At 42.4% G+C, this 17,889-nt stretch overlaps 1 protein-coding gene across 4 annotated transcripts; it reads left to right on the top strand.

Annotated features, from left to right (window-relative positions):
- The first annotated feature begins 2,664 nt into the window (after window positions 1-2,664).
- Window positions 2,665-17,593, top strand: LOC140279463 (complement factor B-like). 4 transcript variants are annotated; one of them, XM_072374598.1, is made up of 18 exons: window positions 2,665-2,785; window positions 3,929-4,129; window positions 4,205-4,390; window positions 6,020-6,196; window positions 7,074-7,160; window positions 7,354-7,493; window positions 9,346-9,490; window positions 9,568-9,693; window positions 9,950-10,048; window positions 10,141-10,275; window positions 10,914-11,023; window positions 11,920-12,052; window positions 12,168-12,306; window positions 12,945-13,021; window positions 14,452-14,552; window positions 14,733-14,862; window positions 14,944-14,993; window positions 17,257-17,593. In XM_072374598.1, exons 1-18 carry the CDS (start codon window positions 2,710-2,712, stop codon window positions 17,431-17,433), a joined length of 2,289 nt encoding a protein of 762 aa, XP_072230699.1. In that variant the 5' UTR covers window positions 2,665-2,709; the 3' UTR covers window positions 17,434-17,593. The 4 variants fall into 4 exon arrangements, with proteins under 4 accessions (XP_072230699.1, XP_072230698.1, XP_072230701.1 ...); XM_072374597.1 differs by having other exon boundaries at window positions 2,665-2,791; XM_072374600.1 differs by lacking the exons at window positions 14,733-14,862; window positions 14,944-14,993; window positions 17,257-17,593 and adding an exon at window positions 14,701-14,729 and having other exon boundaries at window positions 2,665-2,791; window positions 14,452-14,586.
- Window positions 17,594-17,889: the final 296 nt, after the last annotated feature.

Raw genomic sequence — 17,889 nt, 5'->3', positions numbered from 1 at the left:
ACGGGGCGCAGTAGTAGGGTGTAAGATCCTGTGAGACCTCCAGATCCAGACTGATAAACTGGTAAATGGTAACTAATTGGACCTGCCAAGGGTTTAGTGTGATTTCTGTTGTTAGGTTTAGTTCACCCAGATCCCCTAAAGACACTCTGGATATGTTCAACCTGTTTGCTTTTACTTCTTCTTTCCTATACCCTTCCACAGCTTAACCCGACAAACAGTAATAAATTACTGGGTCCAAAGGTCCAAAATGTATTTTTCCTTGAACGGTACTAAAAAGCTTCATAAAGTTTATCGTCTGCATTCTTTAGGTGAGATTTCCAGTTAATTTTATAAGAATTTCTGAGGTAACCAACTCCAGTAAGTCCATTAAACTTTAGACCAAATATATTTGTTTCATCCAGAAATTGTTGATACTTTGCAAATATAATTTACATAAAGAATAAACTGTTACAGGTGACAAATTATCTCCCAACTTCACTAATTGTTTCCTGTGTCTTAAGTATTTTTGGTAAATTGGTGAAGCAACCCTTTAAAAATGCTTTTCATGAAGCACCTTGAAGCCCCCTAAAAAGCAACGTCACGGCACAGGATTTCTTTATCCGTATTTCCACATAGCCTTGTTTTTCATTTCTAATTGCATTTGTTTTTTGATCTGAGCTCATCAGGTTTGAGCCTTAGTTGGGTCTCGCCCTCGAGGGGCAACACGCGTTTCATTTCTGCACAACTCGTAGTGGATGGATGGAGTTGTTTTAGATATTTTTAAGTACTACAAACAATCCCACTGAGAAAAAGAATACCTCAGCCTTTAAAAAGTTTAATCAAATCTCAAATAGAAGTTCAGCCCTGCAGATAGAGCTGTTCAGGTCACGGACTCGGGGCCCATTTCCAGCTTTTTGTGGGCTTAAAGATGAACCTCAACTGAAATAATCAGCTGTTGTATTTTTACAGCTCTGACAAGACCGAGTTGTCGATTTGTGATGGACAGGTTTAACATTGGGACATTCATCTGGTTTCCCTTTAACTGGGAGAAAGGAAGGAGGTGCGTGGGATGGAAAAAGGAGGCAGAGACAGAAGAAGACAGACTACGAGAGAGGAGAGAGAACTGGGAGAGGCTTAATTGGATGAAACTCTCTCCAGGTCTCAGAGGAAATCTAAACCAAGTCCATTCCTTATCGAATCCCGCCGGAGGACTCCCCTCTTTGTATTGTCTTTATTTCCTTGAGTACCAAAATAATGTCATTGCCTCGTATCTCTCTGTCAGTTTAAACAAAGCTGAACACCGGTTTTAACTGGAATAAATCTCCACCTAAAGGAGTTTGGGTGGTGCAGCATGCACGAGGGCACATGCACTGCTCATTCAACAGCACATCTCCAGTATCCAGTATCTCAAGTATCCTGCTGTTTGAACTCTGACTGATCTGTCTTTTTAAAATCTTTTAATCAACCATTTCTGAAATGGCTACCATTAAAAACTGCATATACCGTATTTTGCGCACTATAAGGCGCACGGATTACATAATGTTCTCTGATTGGTTTATCGCTGCCAGCACATGTAGTGCATGTGTTACGTCCCTGTGTCAGCGGGAAATGGTCCGATGGTCAAGGACAACATGGTTTTTACACTTTATAAACTTATAAACTGCACATCGGTCTGCATCACCCATCTCAGACTGAAGAACAGACTCTCACTGGGACATGGGCAGAAGCATTAATGACACGATTCAATCGCTAAATACGAGCTCGATACAATCTTAGCCCCATTCAGAGTGAATGGCTGGGATCCGCCTGGATTCACACCGAATGCAAAGCAAGAAGTGTCCAGTTACTATTTATTTCCAATGTAGGAGAGCGAAGAGTTAAGGTGGCGGTGAGTGGCGCGAAGGGAGAGCTGTGAGTGATGGGAGGAGGCTTAATGCCCCATGAATGCTCGCGCTCCCCGCGGTAAATTCAAAATGGCGGTATCCAGACAGATTTTGGAATCCGGTGCACACACAAAGCGCACCGGATTATATGGCGCACGGCCGTTTTTTGTGGAAATTTAAGGCTTTCAGAGCACACATTTCTTTCCTTCTGAGCCCTGAAAAGATCTTATGCACCGAATCCTTTGATTCTGCTGCTGCTTCAGCATGAAAGTGTACAACTTCTAGCAAATAATATGGAATTACCAGTCTTAGAGGATGTTCATTCAGTTGTTTTATTTAGTAAAGAACTGAAGTGTTTGATACACATGTCTGAGGTTCAACCTGGAATTATGTCCAGAAGGTGGTGCTAAAGATGATTAAATGGTGACAATCAGCTGTTACCCATGAAATCATAAAAACATTCAGCAAATAAAGAGTACAGGTATTTAATTTAACATAACAATGATGTGTACCCACTTCAGGAAGTGTTTAGTGAACTAAAGGAAAGTTTATGTCCTCATGTTGTACCTCTGGACCTTGAGGTAAAACATCTGGACCACCTGAAATGTGCACTTTACCTGACTTATAATAAATAAATCCATTAATTCAATATCTTGTTCAGATCTTCTTTTTTTTATATCATAACTTAATGTTTGAAATGAAGGACTACAGATGATTTTTGCTCATTTCTAAACACACACACATTGATCACCTGTTGCTGTTAATAAAGTTAATAAGTAACAGGATGGTCTTTATCCAGTCCCTTTCTGAGATAGTCAGAGCTTCTCTAATATCATTTCAGTTTCAAATGGTTTCCTCTTCGAGGATCAACATGGAGGCTTTTGTCCACTGGAGCTGGCTTGCTGCACTCTTATGCCTCTTCTGTATGGGTGATGTATACGTTTTATAGATAATTCAGCATCTCTGAATATAATAATGTCTGCATGCTTATCATGAATTTATTCCCACAGAATAAGTCTACTGAAAAGCTTATAAAATCCCTTCTTAATTATGATTAAAAGTGATTTTTTTTAAACCAAAACCAGTAGCCTGACATATAACCAGAGGTTTAAAAGCTCACACAATCTGAACTGGAAAAAGGTGAAAAAGTACGGCTCTTAAATGTGCCAGATTTACTAGAATAAGAAAAAATTGGAAATGCATGAGTAAATTAATTCTAAATTTGTTCCTAAATGAGTGCTACACTTACTAATTATCATTTAAGTGAAACTTCATTACATTCCTCCATTGTTCAGTACATCATTGTCCAAATAAATATATTTAAATTAGCCCGTTACAGGTTATAACTTTGAAAAATAAGCTCATAACGTATTAAACAGACAGAAAACCTTTCTAAATCCTATGAAATAAAATCCCTGAATGGAACATCACAGGTGACTATTAGGCTATCTGATGAGGTGTGAAATGGATGTTTCAAGAATACCAAACAACCTCCTCCTGGAATAACATGCAGTCACATGACTTTTAAATGTAAATTTAAATGTGATTTATTTCTACAGCCCTTTACAACAATCCATTTCGGCACCAAAGTGCTTTACATCAGATAATAAATAAAGAAAAGAATAAGTATAAAACAATAAAATAACAGTAAACGCAATAAAATAAAATACAGCAAAATTGAATAAGATATTATAAAATAATAATAATAATAATAATAATAATAATAATTATAATAATAAATATAATAATAATAAATAATAAAATAGTAATAATATAAAATAGTCACCATACTACTGGGTATTAAAAGCCATCTGAAATAAATATGTTTTTAGCCTAGATTTAAAGGTTTTAAAGGCTAGATTAAAGGCTTATCTGGCAAGATAACTCCTATAAACTCCTAGAAATGACTGCTGTGATACTAATTCAACCCAGGAACCCAACTGTTGGACTTCATTGAATGAAATCTAACACGAACTGAGAGGATTAGCTGAGGTGGTCTGACCCATCGTCCATTGAAAGCTTTCTGAAGTCAGACATTTGGTCTCTGTGTTGTAATTCCTTCTCAGGGGGTGAGGTTCGGTGTGACTGCACCGAGGAAAATGTTCAAATAAACGGGGGTTATTACACACTGACTAAGAAGCTGGACCAAGGCAGCAAGCTGGTCTACCACTGCCCTGAAGGCTACTATCCACACCCTCATTTTTACCGTGCATGCCAGCCAAGTGGCACCTGGGACCCTGAACCTGCCGCACAGCAGCAATGCAAGCGTGAGTAACCTTAACTTCGGTGTTCTGCAGCTTCCAAGCTGCCTGCGCTTCATAATAACTCTCGTTGCTACGCAGTTGTCCAGTGTCCCAACCCCACTGTGATTAAGAACGGATTCGTCACCCCTCATCTGGAGAGATACTTTGTAAGCAACGTGACGACTTATGCGTGCCACGCTGGCTACGCTTTGAGGGGCTCGTCCAGTCGGACCTGCTTACCCAATGGGAAGTGGAGCGGCCGCACCCCCATCTGCAGCCATGACTGTAAGTCCTGAGGAGCGCAGAGAGCTTTGTGGTCGTGTTTCAGTTATTTCATTTATATTTAAAGTCATTTTTTTATTTTATGTGAGTTTCTGTATTCAGCAGACGCTTTTATCCAAAGCGACTTACAAATGAAGATATAACAGCTTTATAAAAAGCTAACTATAAGCTACATAGAAGGAACCCAGGAGTCCGACTCTGTCAGAGGGGACAGAGTAGAGATAGGGTGCAGGCATAGAAGGAAGTGCAGAAAGATAAAGTGCAGAGATAGAGGGGGTAGGGAAGTACAAGGTAAGTGCTGGGATAGGAGATGCTCTCTGAAGAGCTGGGTTTTCAGGAGCTTCTTGAAGATAGACAGGGACGCCCCTGTTCTGGTAGCGCTCGGTAGGTCATTCCACCATCGTGGGACGACACATGAACAGAGTTTGGATTGTCTTAGGCGTGGTGTAGGAGCTGCTAGACGACAATCCTGGGACCAACGGAGGGACCCAGTTGGGACAGAAGCCTTTGCAAGAGCATTCAAGTAGATGGAGCCGCTCCATTAAGCTCTTTGTAGCTAACATCAGGGACTTGGATCTGATGCTAAGGGCAGCCAGAGGAGCTCAATGAACAGAGGGGGGGCGTGTTCTTTTAGGCTGATCCAAGACCAGACGCACCGCCGCGTTCTGGACCATCTGCAGAGGTTTCACAGGCTGGAGACCAGTTAGGAAACCAGTTAGGAGAGCAGTTAGGAAACCAGTTAGGAGACCAGTTAGGAAACCAGTTAGGAAACCAGTTAGGAGAGCAGTTAGGAAACCAGTTAGGAAACCAGTTAGGAGACCAGTTAGGAGAACAGTTAGGAGAACAGTTAGGAGAACAGTTAGGAAACCAGTTAGGAGACCAGTTAGGAAACCAGTTAGGAGACCAGTTAGGAGACCAGTTAGGAAACCAGTTAGGAAACCAGTTAGGAAACCAGTTAGGAGACCAGTTAGGAAACCAGTTAGGAAACCAGTTAGGAAACCAGTTAGGAAACCAGTTAGAAAACCAGTTAGGAGACCAGTTAGGAAACCAGTTAGGAGACCAGTTAGGAAACCAGTTAGGAGACCAGTTAGGAGAACAGTTAGGAGAGCGTTGCAGTAGTGAAGGTGGGAGATGACCATGGCCTGCAGCAGGAGCTGGGGGGCATGTTGGGTCAGGTATGGTCTGATCTTTCTTATGTTTAGTAATGCAAAGCGGCTGAACGAGTAACCGAGGTCACGGGATCTTTGAAGGTTAGTTGGTCATCAATCATGACACCCAAGTTTCCAGCAACCTTTGATGGAGCCAGAGATTCAGTTTGGATGCAGATGCTGTGGTGCTTGGTTGGTTTGGCTGGAAGACCAGCAGCTCAGTTTTTGGGAGGTTAAGTTGGAGGTGATGGGCTTTCATCCATGTTGATATGTCAGAGAGACGGTCTGAGATTCGTGCTGAGACCGTGTGGTCGTCAGTTGCTTTGCAAATAAGAAGTTTTTATTTGTTGCTGAGTAGGAATTATCTGGCTTTTTTCCTGTATTTGTAGACATTGTTTGAATATTTTAGTATTTCATTGAAGAATTCACATTCGATTCGAAGACTTTTTTATTGTTTATCTTGTATTTAAATCTATTGCCACAGCTGGAAATACCTGTGCTGATCCTGGAGTCCCACCTGGAGCCTCAAGAAGAGGGGACACATTTGGAGTTGATGACAAAGTGAAATATGCCTGCAGTGGCGACTTGTTTTTGGTGGGATCCAGTGAAAGAGTGTGCCAGGATAGTGGCTATTGGACCGGGACAGAGCCAGCGTGTTACTGTAAGACTGACTCCTGCACAACATGTTTACATGCACATTTGTTCTAAAGTATGCCAGCTTAATGGCTCATTACAGTCATACTGTCCATAATGTGCTCTGCTGCCTTTGGGATAAAAGCCGAAGGGAAAAGTAAGATTCCCACTTTGAACTAGGTCATTAGTTAGTAGTAGTTTGGTGTTAATTCCTTCAAACCTCCTTAATAAGCAGCTGAACAGCCGTCTGAGCTAAGAAATGACGGGTAAGATAATGGTAATCCAGCGCTGACCAACCACAAATACTCAGGAAAACCTTGTACATATTTAGTTGTTTCTTTGCTCGAACTCTCTGCAGGAATTAAAAACTCCTCCTTTAAAACTCTGTGGACCACAGGCTGAATGATTAAATTCTAATTCTTCTGGACTGAAATCAAATGGTTCCTTATAACAGTAACAGGCGGGATCCCCTCACCCAAACCTCGGTTTCCAAGTAGTACGTACAGAGCATTGATTTTAGGGTCTGATGCCACCGGTCCAGTGCACCCTGGGACTCTGGCTGATATTCAGTGCAAACAACATGTTAAATATTCACGGTTCGACCTGTTTAAATAACTCAGACTGGAAGTTTGCGCTTCAGTCAGTTTATGACTTTCAGAAGGCCAAACAGACGACAGATTTAGCCTGAGCAGCAGCACACGTGATTGTTATCGTGTATTAATTTCCAGACATTGTTCTAAGTAGAAGTTCTAGTAAAATTCACCGTGGGAAAAGTGTCCCGTTATCCTGTTATTGATATCTGATGGTGTAGACTGCGGGATCCCAACCTCCGCGTGGTTTCAGGCCCAGGAATGAGAATAACTCTTCAGTGTTGTTTTAACTCTTGTGGTTTCGTCTCGTTGTAGATAAATACACCCACGACACTGCCCTTGAGGTTTCAGAGGCCTTTGGCGGGGCAATCATGGACACCCTCACAAAATTACAGCCTCCTGGTAAGTCCCTGGACCTGCTGTGATTATCGTAGGTGTTCATCAGCATAGTGATAACTGTCACTATTACACCATGTTTTGTTAAGAAATAAAGGGAACGAAGAACGACACGGCGTAATGAATTAAAGGATTAAAAACCCTCTCCTCCTCACAGAGCACAGCTTTGGTTTCAGTTGAAACTGGTTTTGTTTCTTAGATGATGTGCAAACAGAGAGAATAATCAGGATTTCACAGAACGGGACACTCAACATCTACATTGCTATGGACATTTCTCCGAGCATCACAGAAGACGAAGTCAACATGTCCAGCAACGCCGTGGTGACGCTTATTAAAAAGGTGAGGCCCTAAACAGTAGATAAAGGTGTAGATGTGTGCAGTTCTTGTCCCATTTTGATCAGGAGCTCCTTTAATGGGTGAAACATGAACATCTAATCTAATATAAAGAGGTCTGTTGTGTTGAGTTACTGCTACCAGAACCCACCTGTGTGTGAGTTATAATACCTGCAGAGGAATAGGAATCCATATCCAGTCAGCACTTTATTCTGAAGTGGAGGATACACTACTTCTGGGCCTATGCCTGCATAATTGCCAAAGAGAGCCCCCCCCCCCCCCCCCCCCCCCCCCCGGGCTCTGTTACCCACTTGGCTAGAGAAAAATACATGCTGGCTATTGATGCCTGCTGTGTTCCCTGTCCTGCGAAATCGGTTTGTTTCCTCAGGTTCACCTTTATTAAAGGGGAACTCCGGTGTTTTTAAACCTTATTTCTGGCATGAAATACGTTCATCTACTCACTGAGAACAGTTTGGTGAAAGTCGGCGTCCTTCAGAAGATATTTAGATAACTGGAGATCCATATAACGGAGTGAACGGGGCTTAGAGCCTCTAAATAAGGCATTATCTGTCTTTATTTCACCAATACTTTAAGAAGAATGAATGAACGAACGTGTGCTATAGCTCTGTTAGCTCATAGCTCTGTTAGCTGTTTTATGCATCAAATCTTATGCATTCTTTACTGCTTGAAGGCAATTTTGTCCAAATGAATACATGTAGAATCTATGAGAAAAAAAAGAAACATCTTGCAAAAACTGGCATAAATTCATAAGCTACAGATACAAATTCCAACATACAAGATATGAATACATCAATAGGCCCAACCAAATAGCCACAAATCAAAAGTCCAATCTATTAAACCCAACTGTCACTCAAGAAAGACATGTTCATCCCTCCTTTAGTGCTTCAGTTGTGATGAAATTTACCCATGCATATAAATATGTGAGTTATTAATACAAATATCTATCTATGTTTATTTATGAGATATTCAAACAAATTATGTCCAAGTTTATTCACTCCGGTAAGAACGTCCATCTTACTCAAAGTCGTCGTTCACATTGTCAAAATCTGATAAATATCCTGCCATGTTGCACAAAACTATCAGCAGCAAACTCTGTGTGAAGTTAGCCGACTGTCACAGAGCACGGAGTGAATAAACTGTGCTGCAGGGGGGCGTGTGGATGAAGTGGTCCCAGTAGAGTGCCTGTGTAGAAATCCCTCCGTTAGCTCTCCTATAGCTGAAAGTAGCCACATAACAGCAGCTATGAGCTAACAGAGCTATAGCACACGTTCATTCATTCATTCTTCTTAAAGTATTGGTGAAATAAAGACAGATAATGCCTTATTTAGAGGCTGCATCCTCTAAGCCCCGTTCACTCCGTTATATGGATCTCCAGTTATCTAAATATCTCCTGAAGGACGCCGACTTTCACCAAACTGTTCTCAGTGAGCAGATGAACGTATTTCATGCAGGAAATAAGGTTTAAAAATGCCAGAGTTCCCCTTTAACCAGTGAGCACAGACACCCAATGACAAGATTCAGTTTGTGGTTTCACAGCTTGAGTTGGCTGTAGTGAACAAATGCTTTGTGATCAATTGACTGAGAAGGCATTACGAGAATATGGGATGGACTGTCACAGAAATTGGACTTAACTGACATTCTGTCCAACGCTGGGTCATTAAGGGCTGCAGTGGCACAGATGGCAGTAGCTCCTGCAGTCCAGTCTACATGTAATCATCCTCCTAACGTTTTCCTTTAGGTGCCGCCACATGCAGCCTCATGCTGTGCCACAGCAGCTATTTGCTGCCCATACTCACCGGGGGGGTAAATCCTCCTCCACTGATTTATGTGTCCACAGATTACGTCCTTCGTGGTGTCGCCAAACTACGAAATCGTCTTTTTTTCCTCTAAAATACACGAAGTGGTCAACATTGTGGATTTTTTGGATGGCACAGTAACTGTGAGCTCCGTGATAGATGATTTAGAAAAATTCCAAAGAGCCGGTGAGTGAAGCGTGCAGATTTACTGTTAAAGCTGGATCTTTCTGTGTAGCTTGACCCTCTGTGTGTCCGACTTAAAGGCCACACTGGAACAAATCTAAATCTTGTCTTCAAGACATTTGAGGAACGCATGGCTTTCATAAAGCAACGAGGTGGAGACGAGAGATTTAAGGAGCATCGTCACGTCATCATCCTGTTTACAGATGGTAATTCTCACCTCCAGGTGTTTCCAACAGATGAACCTTTACAACAAAGCTCTCCATTACTTTCACAGGAAGAAAAGTGTTATTTTAAGTGATGATTTTCTTTTGGGAGAATGATTTTCATTTGGGAGAATGTGGCTTTTGGAATAAAGTGATTGATGCCACACTCTGTACAGCCAATTAACTTTGCTTAAAAACGTATTTTTGCTTTTTCTTTTCATTTAAAAGCAACTTAACTGACATCTTTCCTGCTCTGCAGGTGCCTATAACATGGGGGGGTCCCCTGCACCCACTGTTGAAAGAATAAAGAATATGGTGTACATGAACCAGAACGATGGCTCCAGAGATGAATTTCTCGGTGTGTTCCAGCTCGGATTCATGCAGTTTTCTGTTGTTATTGTGACTTTTATCACCACCTAACCTACCAGGCTACATATCGCTCTGTTGCAGACATTTATGTCTTTGGTATTGGGACTGTACTCTATGATGACGACCTGCAGCCCCTCACAGCAGGAACCGGAGGCCATCATTACTTCAGACTGAAATATGATACAAACTTACACGAAACCTTTGATGAAATAATCGGTAAGTTATCTTTAAAAATGATGACGGAACATTGTATCATATCATCGAGCCGTAAGGCAGCAGAAGGGAGATATATGATGAAAACCTGTTCATATGACACGGGAGGAAGGGCAAGTTATCTGAAACGAGAGGAGCTGTTAATTTCAAAATAAAACAGGAAGTGAGAAGATGAGATACAAAAAACCTAAGAGCCTCTGTGAGACCTGACAGTAAGGCAGCAGAAGGGAGATATATGATGAAAACCTGTTCATATGACACGGGAGGAAGGGCAAGTTATCTGAAACGAGAGGAGCTGTTAATTTCAAAATAAAACAGGAAGTGAGAAGATGAGATACAAAAAACCTAAGAGCCTCTGTGAGACCTGACAGTAAGGCAGCAGAAGGGAGATATATGATGAAAACCTGTTCATATGACACGGGAGGAAGGGCAAGTTATCTGAAACGAGAGGAGCTGTTAATTTCAAAATAAAACAGGAAGTGAGAAGATGAGATACAAAAAACCTAAGAACCTCTGTGAGACCTGACAGTAAGGCAGCAGAAGGGAGATATATGATGAAAACCTGGTCATACATTCGCATCTGTGAACATGAGCAGCATCAGTTTGGTGTTTCTAATCGTAAAACATTGTTTTTTCTGCAGATGAGAGTAAAGTTGTAGGTCTGTGTGGTCTTCACAGAGATTACGAACTGACAGATGACAGAGTGAGCAAGCAGAAAAGATATCCGTGGATGGCGTTTGTTTTTGTCCAGGTAAAGAATTCAGAACAATGCTTTATCTTCATGTTGTTGCTGCTGTAAGATGTCCAGACTCACATAATGAACTCATTATAAACTATGTTTGGCACTGGAGGCAGATGCAGGGTAGAATCAATAATATGGTTTTATTTATATAATGATAGTCTCTTTGATGAGTAAAGTAATAGATTATAAACTCCTAACCCACTGTCCTCGATACCTATGGTGAGACTATAAAACTTATCAAAAGAAAACTCTCTCCACGCTAGGAGGAAAAAACAAAAGGTTATATAAATTTCACAAATTAATTTATCCCTCTCCGAACCGTTAGAGGCTCTATAGACATTTAATAAATAAAAAAAAACCAGAAAGAGACTCTTTTTAAGGGAGAAGCTATGAACATTAAAGTTATAAACCAAAAAACACTCCTCTACCGGAGATCCTACCGATAAACAAAAACTTCACTTGAGCTAAATCTATGACTATGGCAAAAAAACTGAGGAAATCATCAATAAACAAGATCTTTGATACTTATACTTTGGTTACTTTGGAGGAAGAACGTTCGAGAGACAATTCAACACACTGGCAACGAGACGCAGACTAAATACACCTGAGGAACCAAGGGAAACAGGGGGAAACACTTTGGGAATCAGGGAAGACAATGAGACGCACAGGAGGAAGAGCAAGTTATCTGAAACCAGAGGAGTTGTTAATTTCAAAATAAAACAGGAAGTGAGAAGACAAGCTACAAAAAACCTAAGAGCCTCTGTGAGACCTGACAATGTTGACAACCTAACATAATGAACTCAGTATAAACTATGCTGTAGAATATTAAACAGTACAGTTAGACAGTAAACTACAGGCCTGAAATTCTATAATTAAGTTTTATTTCTTATCTTTTTAAATTTAAGGGTGAATCGCCAAAGAAATGCCTCGGCTCCCTGGTGGCACCTAATTTTGTCTTGACTGCTGCCCACTGCTTCCAATTTACTGATTTACCAAAGGATGTCACAGTGGAAATTGAAGATAGACCTGGTAGCAGAGGTAATAATAGTGAAAAAGCCTTAGGCCTTCATGGGAAGTTTTTGTTTAAATACAATGCAAACATATTGATATTCTCTAGTACACCAACACCTGACTGCATCTTTTTTTCTTTCAGTAAAAAAAGTTAAAAAGATCACGCCACACCCAAACTACAATGTCAAGGCTCGAGTGGATCAGGGTGTTGCTGAGTTTTATGACTTTGACATCGCGCTCATCCAGCTCGAGGAAGCTGTTCAAATCTCCAGTCAGACAAGGTAAGAAGCTGCTATTTGTCCTCAGATTTCACTCAAGTCAAATGCACCTGTGAAACGTCTGTAAAACGGTGACATCTGTACATAAAACTAATAAGAAAAGTAAAACATATGAGCCGAGACAGATAAAAAACGTGTAAAAGCAAAAAAGATAACACAAAGTATTAATAAAATGCTTAAGAGTGTTCAAAATACTAAGATGGTGAAATGCAGAGAAAGCCAAAGGAGGACAAATACGTCCTCAGCTGTGTTTTAAAACTGTCGTTAGAGCAGGCAGACAGTGGTGGGCTGCTCCAAAAGCAGGTTCCCAGAGGATCTAAGAGGTCTGGAGTTCAAGTAAAGACAGAAGGGTTCAGGAATAGATTCAACCCATGTACAGCTGAAAAACCAGTTCTGTATTTAACTGGGAAGAAAAAGGCTCTTTGTCGTGGCACCAGTTGGGAGCCTGGCTGTCCTAAAGTTCTCCATCAAGCTTTCTGTTTGCTTCTCTGCCCTGCTGCCCCTGGATTTCACTTTTTATCTGTCAAATTTCAGATTAGCCTCCAGATAAAACACGATTTGGTTTAAAATCTTACTCCTGCTGGAGGTTTACTGATGAAACCCTTTTTGCTGTCTTGTGTAAAATATTCCTGCTTTTTCAGACCTATCTGCATTCCTTGCACCCAGGAAACCAGCAACGCTCTAAAGCTGTCCGGCGCGTCAACCTGCCAGCAACAAGGTGCGCTAACTCTGCCGAAATGCTCTGCCATCCGTGCACAGCAGGCATTTAATAAATGAAAAAACACCTTTGGGACACTGTGTAAACGGCTTCCTCTTTGCCACTGTCTGCAACGCCATTTCCTGAGGTTTTACAAGCGATATGTGGATATAGTTATTTATGCCTCCACCCAGATGTTTTCCCCTCTGGACCGTGGCGCACTGGGATGATCGGGAGCCTTATAAAGAGCATAAAGAGCATCTGATTCCCCACAGCGGGTTTTAAAAGATGCAAATCTTCCCAAACACAGATGATTTCTGCAGTTTCTTTTTCAAGGACACAGAGCACAAATACTGAAAGTATACTGAAAGTATAGTAAAGATAGTGTAGTGGTATGATTGCCACCTTCAATGTGGGAGACCTGAGTTCAAATCCCTTGCCTGACTCCAGTAGGGGTCCTTAGGCAAGACCCCCTTACCCTACATGCCTACCTTTGGATAAAAGCTTCTGCTAAATGCATAAACATTAACATAAATATGAAATTCTGCCTTGTGGTTTAGCTCTGACTCCTCAGGTGTTTCCAAAGTGTCTTCAGGCAGCGTTTTTAGGTTTTATGGCCTTTCTGGCATGTAGATCTTAGCCGTAGTTTCACCTGAAGCAGGTAGTTTTCCAGTGGGGCATCCTGTCTGTGCATCAGGGCATTTCCCTGAAGAAATGCCACCTGTCTCACTAAGGGACCCCACTGTGTGTCAAAATGGGAAACTCTGCAGAAACAAATACTTGAACAGTGTTTGGACACAAGGCCAAAGGCGGTTTTTGAACAGTTGCTCATGTCATCAAGTAGGGGCAGAAACGAAGGGACAGAGGGCATCTTTGCCCCTTTTTGGGCCAGAATTCCTTCACAACTACAACATTTTAACATTGCACAAAGTGAATTCTTCAGTTATCGATGCTAAATTTGTTTCTACAAACTATTTAATCAGTTTTTTCACGCTTTAGATTTGTTAAATGAATAAATCTTTCAGGAACCAGAAGCACGGGTCCCAACAACAATCATGAATAACTAACCGTGGACCTTAGGACAGCAGGCATTTAGCAGCTCCACACACCGCTCATTCGGTGTTGCTGGGGAAGCGTGGGCCTTTTACTGCACTTTCACAGGTGCCTGTGCACAAAAACATGCAGCTGAAAGCACGAAACATCCTGCAAGCAACAACAGAACCATCACAGACCTGGAAATAGGCCGAGTCGGGTCATTACAGAACCACTGAAGCCCATAACTGGCAGCCATAATGCCCAGCTCTGTCAAATGAGTGGTCAGAGCATTTTCTTCAGGGTGACATATGAAGGGGGAAGATTAAACCAAACCGTTTAGTATTTCAATACCACCCCCCCCCCCCACACACAAAGGTCAAAGGTCAAAGGTTATTGTTTTGTGCTCACATCCATAGAAGAACTTCTGCTGAAGACTCACCGTGAAAGACTCAGTTTCCTAACCAGGGCAGCCCCCCTGGTACAGGAAAAAGGTGTCTTTGCCAAGCTTGGAGATAGCGTGAGTTGTCATTTGTGTGCATGTGAAGGTGTCTGTATGTGCATGTGAAGGTGTCTGTATGTGTGCATGTGAAGGTGTCTGTATGTGTGTGCATGTGAAGGTGTCTGTATTTGTGTGCATGTGAAGGTGTCTGTATGTGCATGTGAAGGTGTCTGTATGTGAGTCTCTTTGCTTCTGCAGAGAAACAGCTGCATCAGCAAAGCACTGATGGCTCCAGGTATCACGGCAACGGACCCAAGGCTGGCGGTGACTGATAGCTTCCTGTGCACGGGGGGCATAAATGGTCACAGGGATCACATCGCGTGTAAAGGTGAGTTTTATGGTTTAAACACCAAAACATGAGCAGCAGGGGTGAGGGTTGGTAATGCTCTGCGTGATTTTATTGGAACAGGAGACGCAGGAGGAGCTGTGTTCAAGAACTACGAGCAGCGCACGATACAGGTAAACATAAACAGAGTCTGTGTCCAGCAGCTCCTGAGACGATCCAAACTGAACAGAAACACCTCTGGAGGCAGCTAAAAACACGGAGATTATTTCTGTCTTTCTACAGGAAAAACCGTATTTACAGCCATATGCATCACCTCAGACTTTATACTTCAGCTTTAAATATGAATACCCAGTTTGTACGTTTATGACTAACCTTCAAAGATCCCGTTACCTCGGTTACTCGTTCAGCCGCTTTGCATTACTAAAGATAAGAAAGATCAGACCATACCTGACCCAACATGCCCCCCAGCTCCTGCTGCAGGCCATGGTCATCTCCCACTTTCACTACAGCAACGCTCTCCTAACTGGTTTCCTAACTGGTCTCCTAACTGGTTTCCTAACTGGTCTCCTAACTGGTCTCCTAACTGGTTTCCTAACTGGTTTCCTAACTGGTCTCCTAACTGGTTTCCTAACTGGTCTCCTAACTGGTCTCCTAACTGGTTTCCTAACTGGTTTCCTAACTGGTCTCCTAACTGGTCTCCTAACTGGTTTCCTAACTGGTCTCCTAACTGGTTTCCTAACTGGTCTCCTAACTGGTCTCCTAACTGGTTTCCTAACTGGTCTCCTAACTGGTCTCCTAACTGGTTTCCTAACTGGTCTCCTAACTGGTCTCCTAACTGGTTTCCTAACTGGTTTCCTAACTGGTCTCCTAACTGGTTTCCTAACTGGTTTCCTAACTGGTCTCCTAACTGGTTTCCTAACTGGTCTCCTAACTGCTCTCCTAACTGGTTTCCTAACTGGTTTCCTAACTGGTCTCCTAACTGGTTTCCTAACTGGTCTCCTAACTGGTCTCCTAACTGGTTTCCTAACTGGTTTCCTAACTGGTCTCCTAACTGGTTTCCTAACTGGTTTCCTAACTGGTCTCCTAACTGGTTTCCTAACTGCTCTCCTAACTGGTCTCCTAACTGATCTACTAACTGGTCTCCTTACTGGTTTCCTAACTGGTCTCCTAACTGGTTTCCTAACTGGTCTCCTAACTGGTTTCCTAACTGGTTTCCTAACTGGTCTCCTAACTGCTCTCCTAACTGGTTTCCTAACTGGTCTCCTAACTGCTCTCCTAACTGGTTTCCTAACTGGTCTCCTAACTGGTCTCCTAACTGATCTACTAAGTGGTCTCCTTACTGGTTTCCTAACTGGTCTCCTAACTGGTTTCCTAACTGGTTTCCTAACTGGTCTCCTAACTGGTCTCCTAACTGGTTTCCTAACTGGTTTCCTAACTGGTCTCCTAACTGGTCTCCTAACTGGTTTCCTAACTGCTCTCCTAACTGGTCTCCTAACTGATCTACTAAGTGGTCTCCTTACTGGTTTCCTAACTGGTCTCCTAACTGGTTTCCTAACTGGTTTCCTAACTGGTCTCCTAACTGGTTTCCTAACTGGTTTCCTAACTGGTTTCCTAACTGCTCTCCTAACTGATCTCCTAACTGGTCTCCTAACTGGTTTCCTAACTGGTCTCCTAACTGCTCTCCTAACTGGTTTCCTAACTGGTTTCCTAACTGGTTTCCTAACTGGTCTCCTAACTGGTCTCCAGCCTGTGAAACCTCTGCAGATGGTCCAGAACGCGGCGGTGCGTCTGGTCTTGGATCAGCCTAAAAGAACACGTCCCCCCTCTGTTCATTGAGCTCCTCTGGCTGCCCTTAGCCGCCTGCATCAGATTCAAGTCCCTGATGTTAGCTACAAAGAGCTTAATGGAACGGCTCCATCTACTTGAATGCTCTTGCAAAGGCTTCTGTCCCAACTGGGTCCCTCCGTTGGTCCCAGGATTGTCTCTAGCAGCTCCTACACCACGCCTAAGACAATCCAAACTCTGTTCATGTGTCGTCCCACGATGGTGGAATGACCTACCGAGCGCTACCAGAACAGGGGCGTCCCTGTCTATCTTCAAGAAGCTCCTGAAAACCCAGCTCTTCAGAGAGCATCTCCTATCCCAGCACTTACCTTGTACTTCCCTCCCCCCTCTATCTCTGCACTTTATCTTTCTGCACTTCCTTCTATGCCTGCACCCTATCTCTACTCTGTCCCCTCTGACAGAGTCGGACTCCTGGGTTCCTTCTATGGAGCTTATTGTTAGCTTTTTATAAAGCTGTTATATCTTCATGTGTAAGTTGATTTGGATAAAAGTGTCTGATAAATACAGAAACAGAAACTCAGAGTCACTTGGTGGCGAATGTTCACTGAAAACCTGCTGACTGTGTAAAGCAACCAGCTGTTTGTTCCACAGGTCGGATTGGTGAGCTGGGGAACCCAGGAACTCTGCAGTTCAGGTGGTCTAAAAGATTCCAACGAAGACTCCAGAGATTTCCACATTAATCTTTTCAGAATGGTCCCTTTTCTCAAGTCCATTCTTGGAAATGACGATCAGGACGACTACGCACCTCTCAAGTTTTTGAGTGATTAAACACTTTTTAATCGTCTATTTACAAAATACATTTGCTCTTTTAATCGCTTTTAATCGACTGTTTTGACGCCACCCGTCCTTAAAAAGGCACATCTGGGCCTCACAGTTATGAACGACCTGCATGTTCTGTGGAAAAGTAAATAAATCAGGCTTCAACCAGCTTCTCGTGTTTGTTTTTTTTAACAAAATCCTAAAGGTTAGGTTTTGAGACCGAGATATTTTATGATCTTTTACCGCTGTTGTTGTTCTGTTAAAAGAGAAGAAATGTCTCTTTTAATTTTACTGACAGGGTGGCCTTTTTAGCCAAGAAAGCAAACAGATAACAGAGCCTGGAAATGACAGATACTAATGCCACAGTCCATTCGTGAACTGATACATGAGGAGAAAAGTCAACAGAAGAATCTGCTGATGTAGCAGAAGCTGCCCGAGGTTACCCGGGGTGACAGGAGGCGCTGG

This window comes from Leuresthes tenuis, unplaced genomic scaffold (assembly GCF_036924035.1).
Source record: "Leuresthes tenuis unplaced genomic scaffold, fLeuTen1.0.hap1 SCAF_21, whole genome shotgun sequence".
NCBI lineage: Eukaryota > Metazoa > Chordata > Actinopteri > Atheriniformes > Atherinopsidae > Leuresthes > Leuresthes tenuis.
The sequence above is the reverse complement of the archived record's forward strand: the minus strand, read 5'-3'. Positions and strand labels throughout refer to the sequence as shown.

Excerpts from the sequence above, each read along its gene's own strand:
- LOC140279463 (XM_072374597.1), top strand. The coding sequence starts at position 2,710 with ATGGTTTCCTCTTCGAGGATCAACATGGAGGCTTTTGTCCACTGGAGC. Across the intron at positions 7,494-9,345 it reads TGGTGACGCTTATTAAAAAG|ATTACGTCCTTCGTGGTGTC; the intron begins GTGAGGCCCTAA and ends ATGTGTCCACAG. Across the intron at positions 9,694-9,949 it reads CATCATCCTGTTTACAGATG|GTGCCTATAACATGGGGGGG; the intron begins GTAATTCTCACC and ends CCTGCTCTGCAG.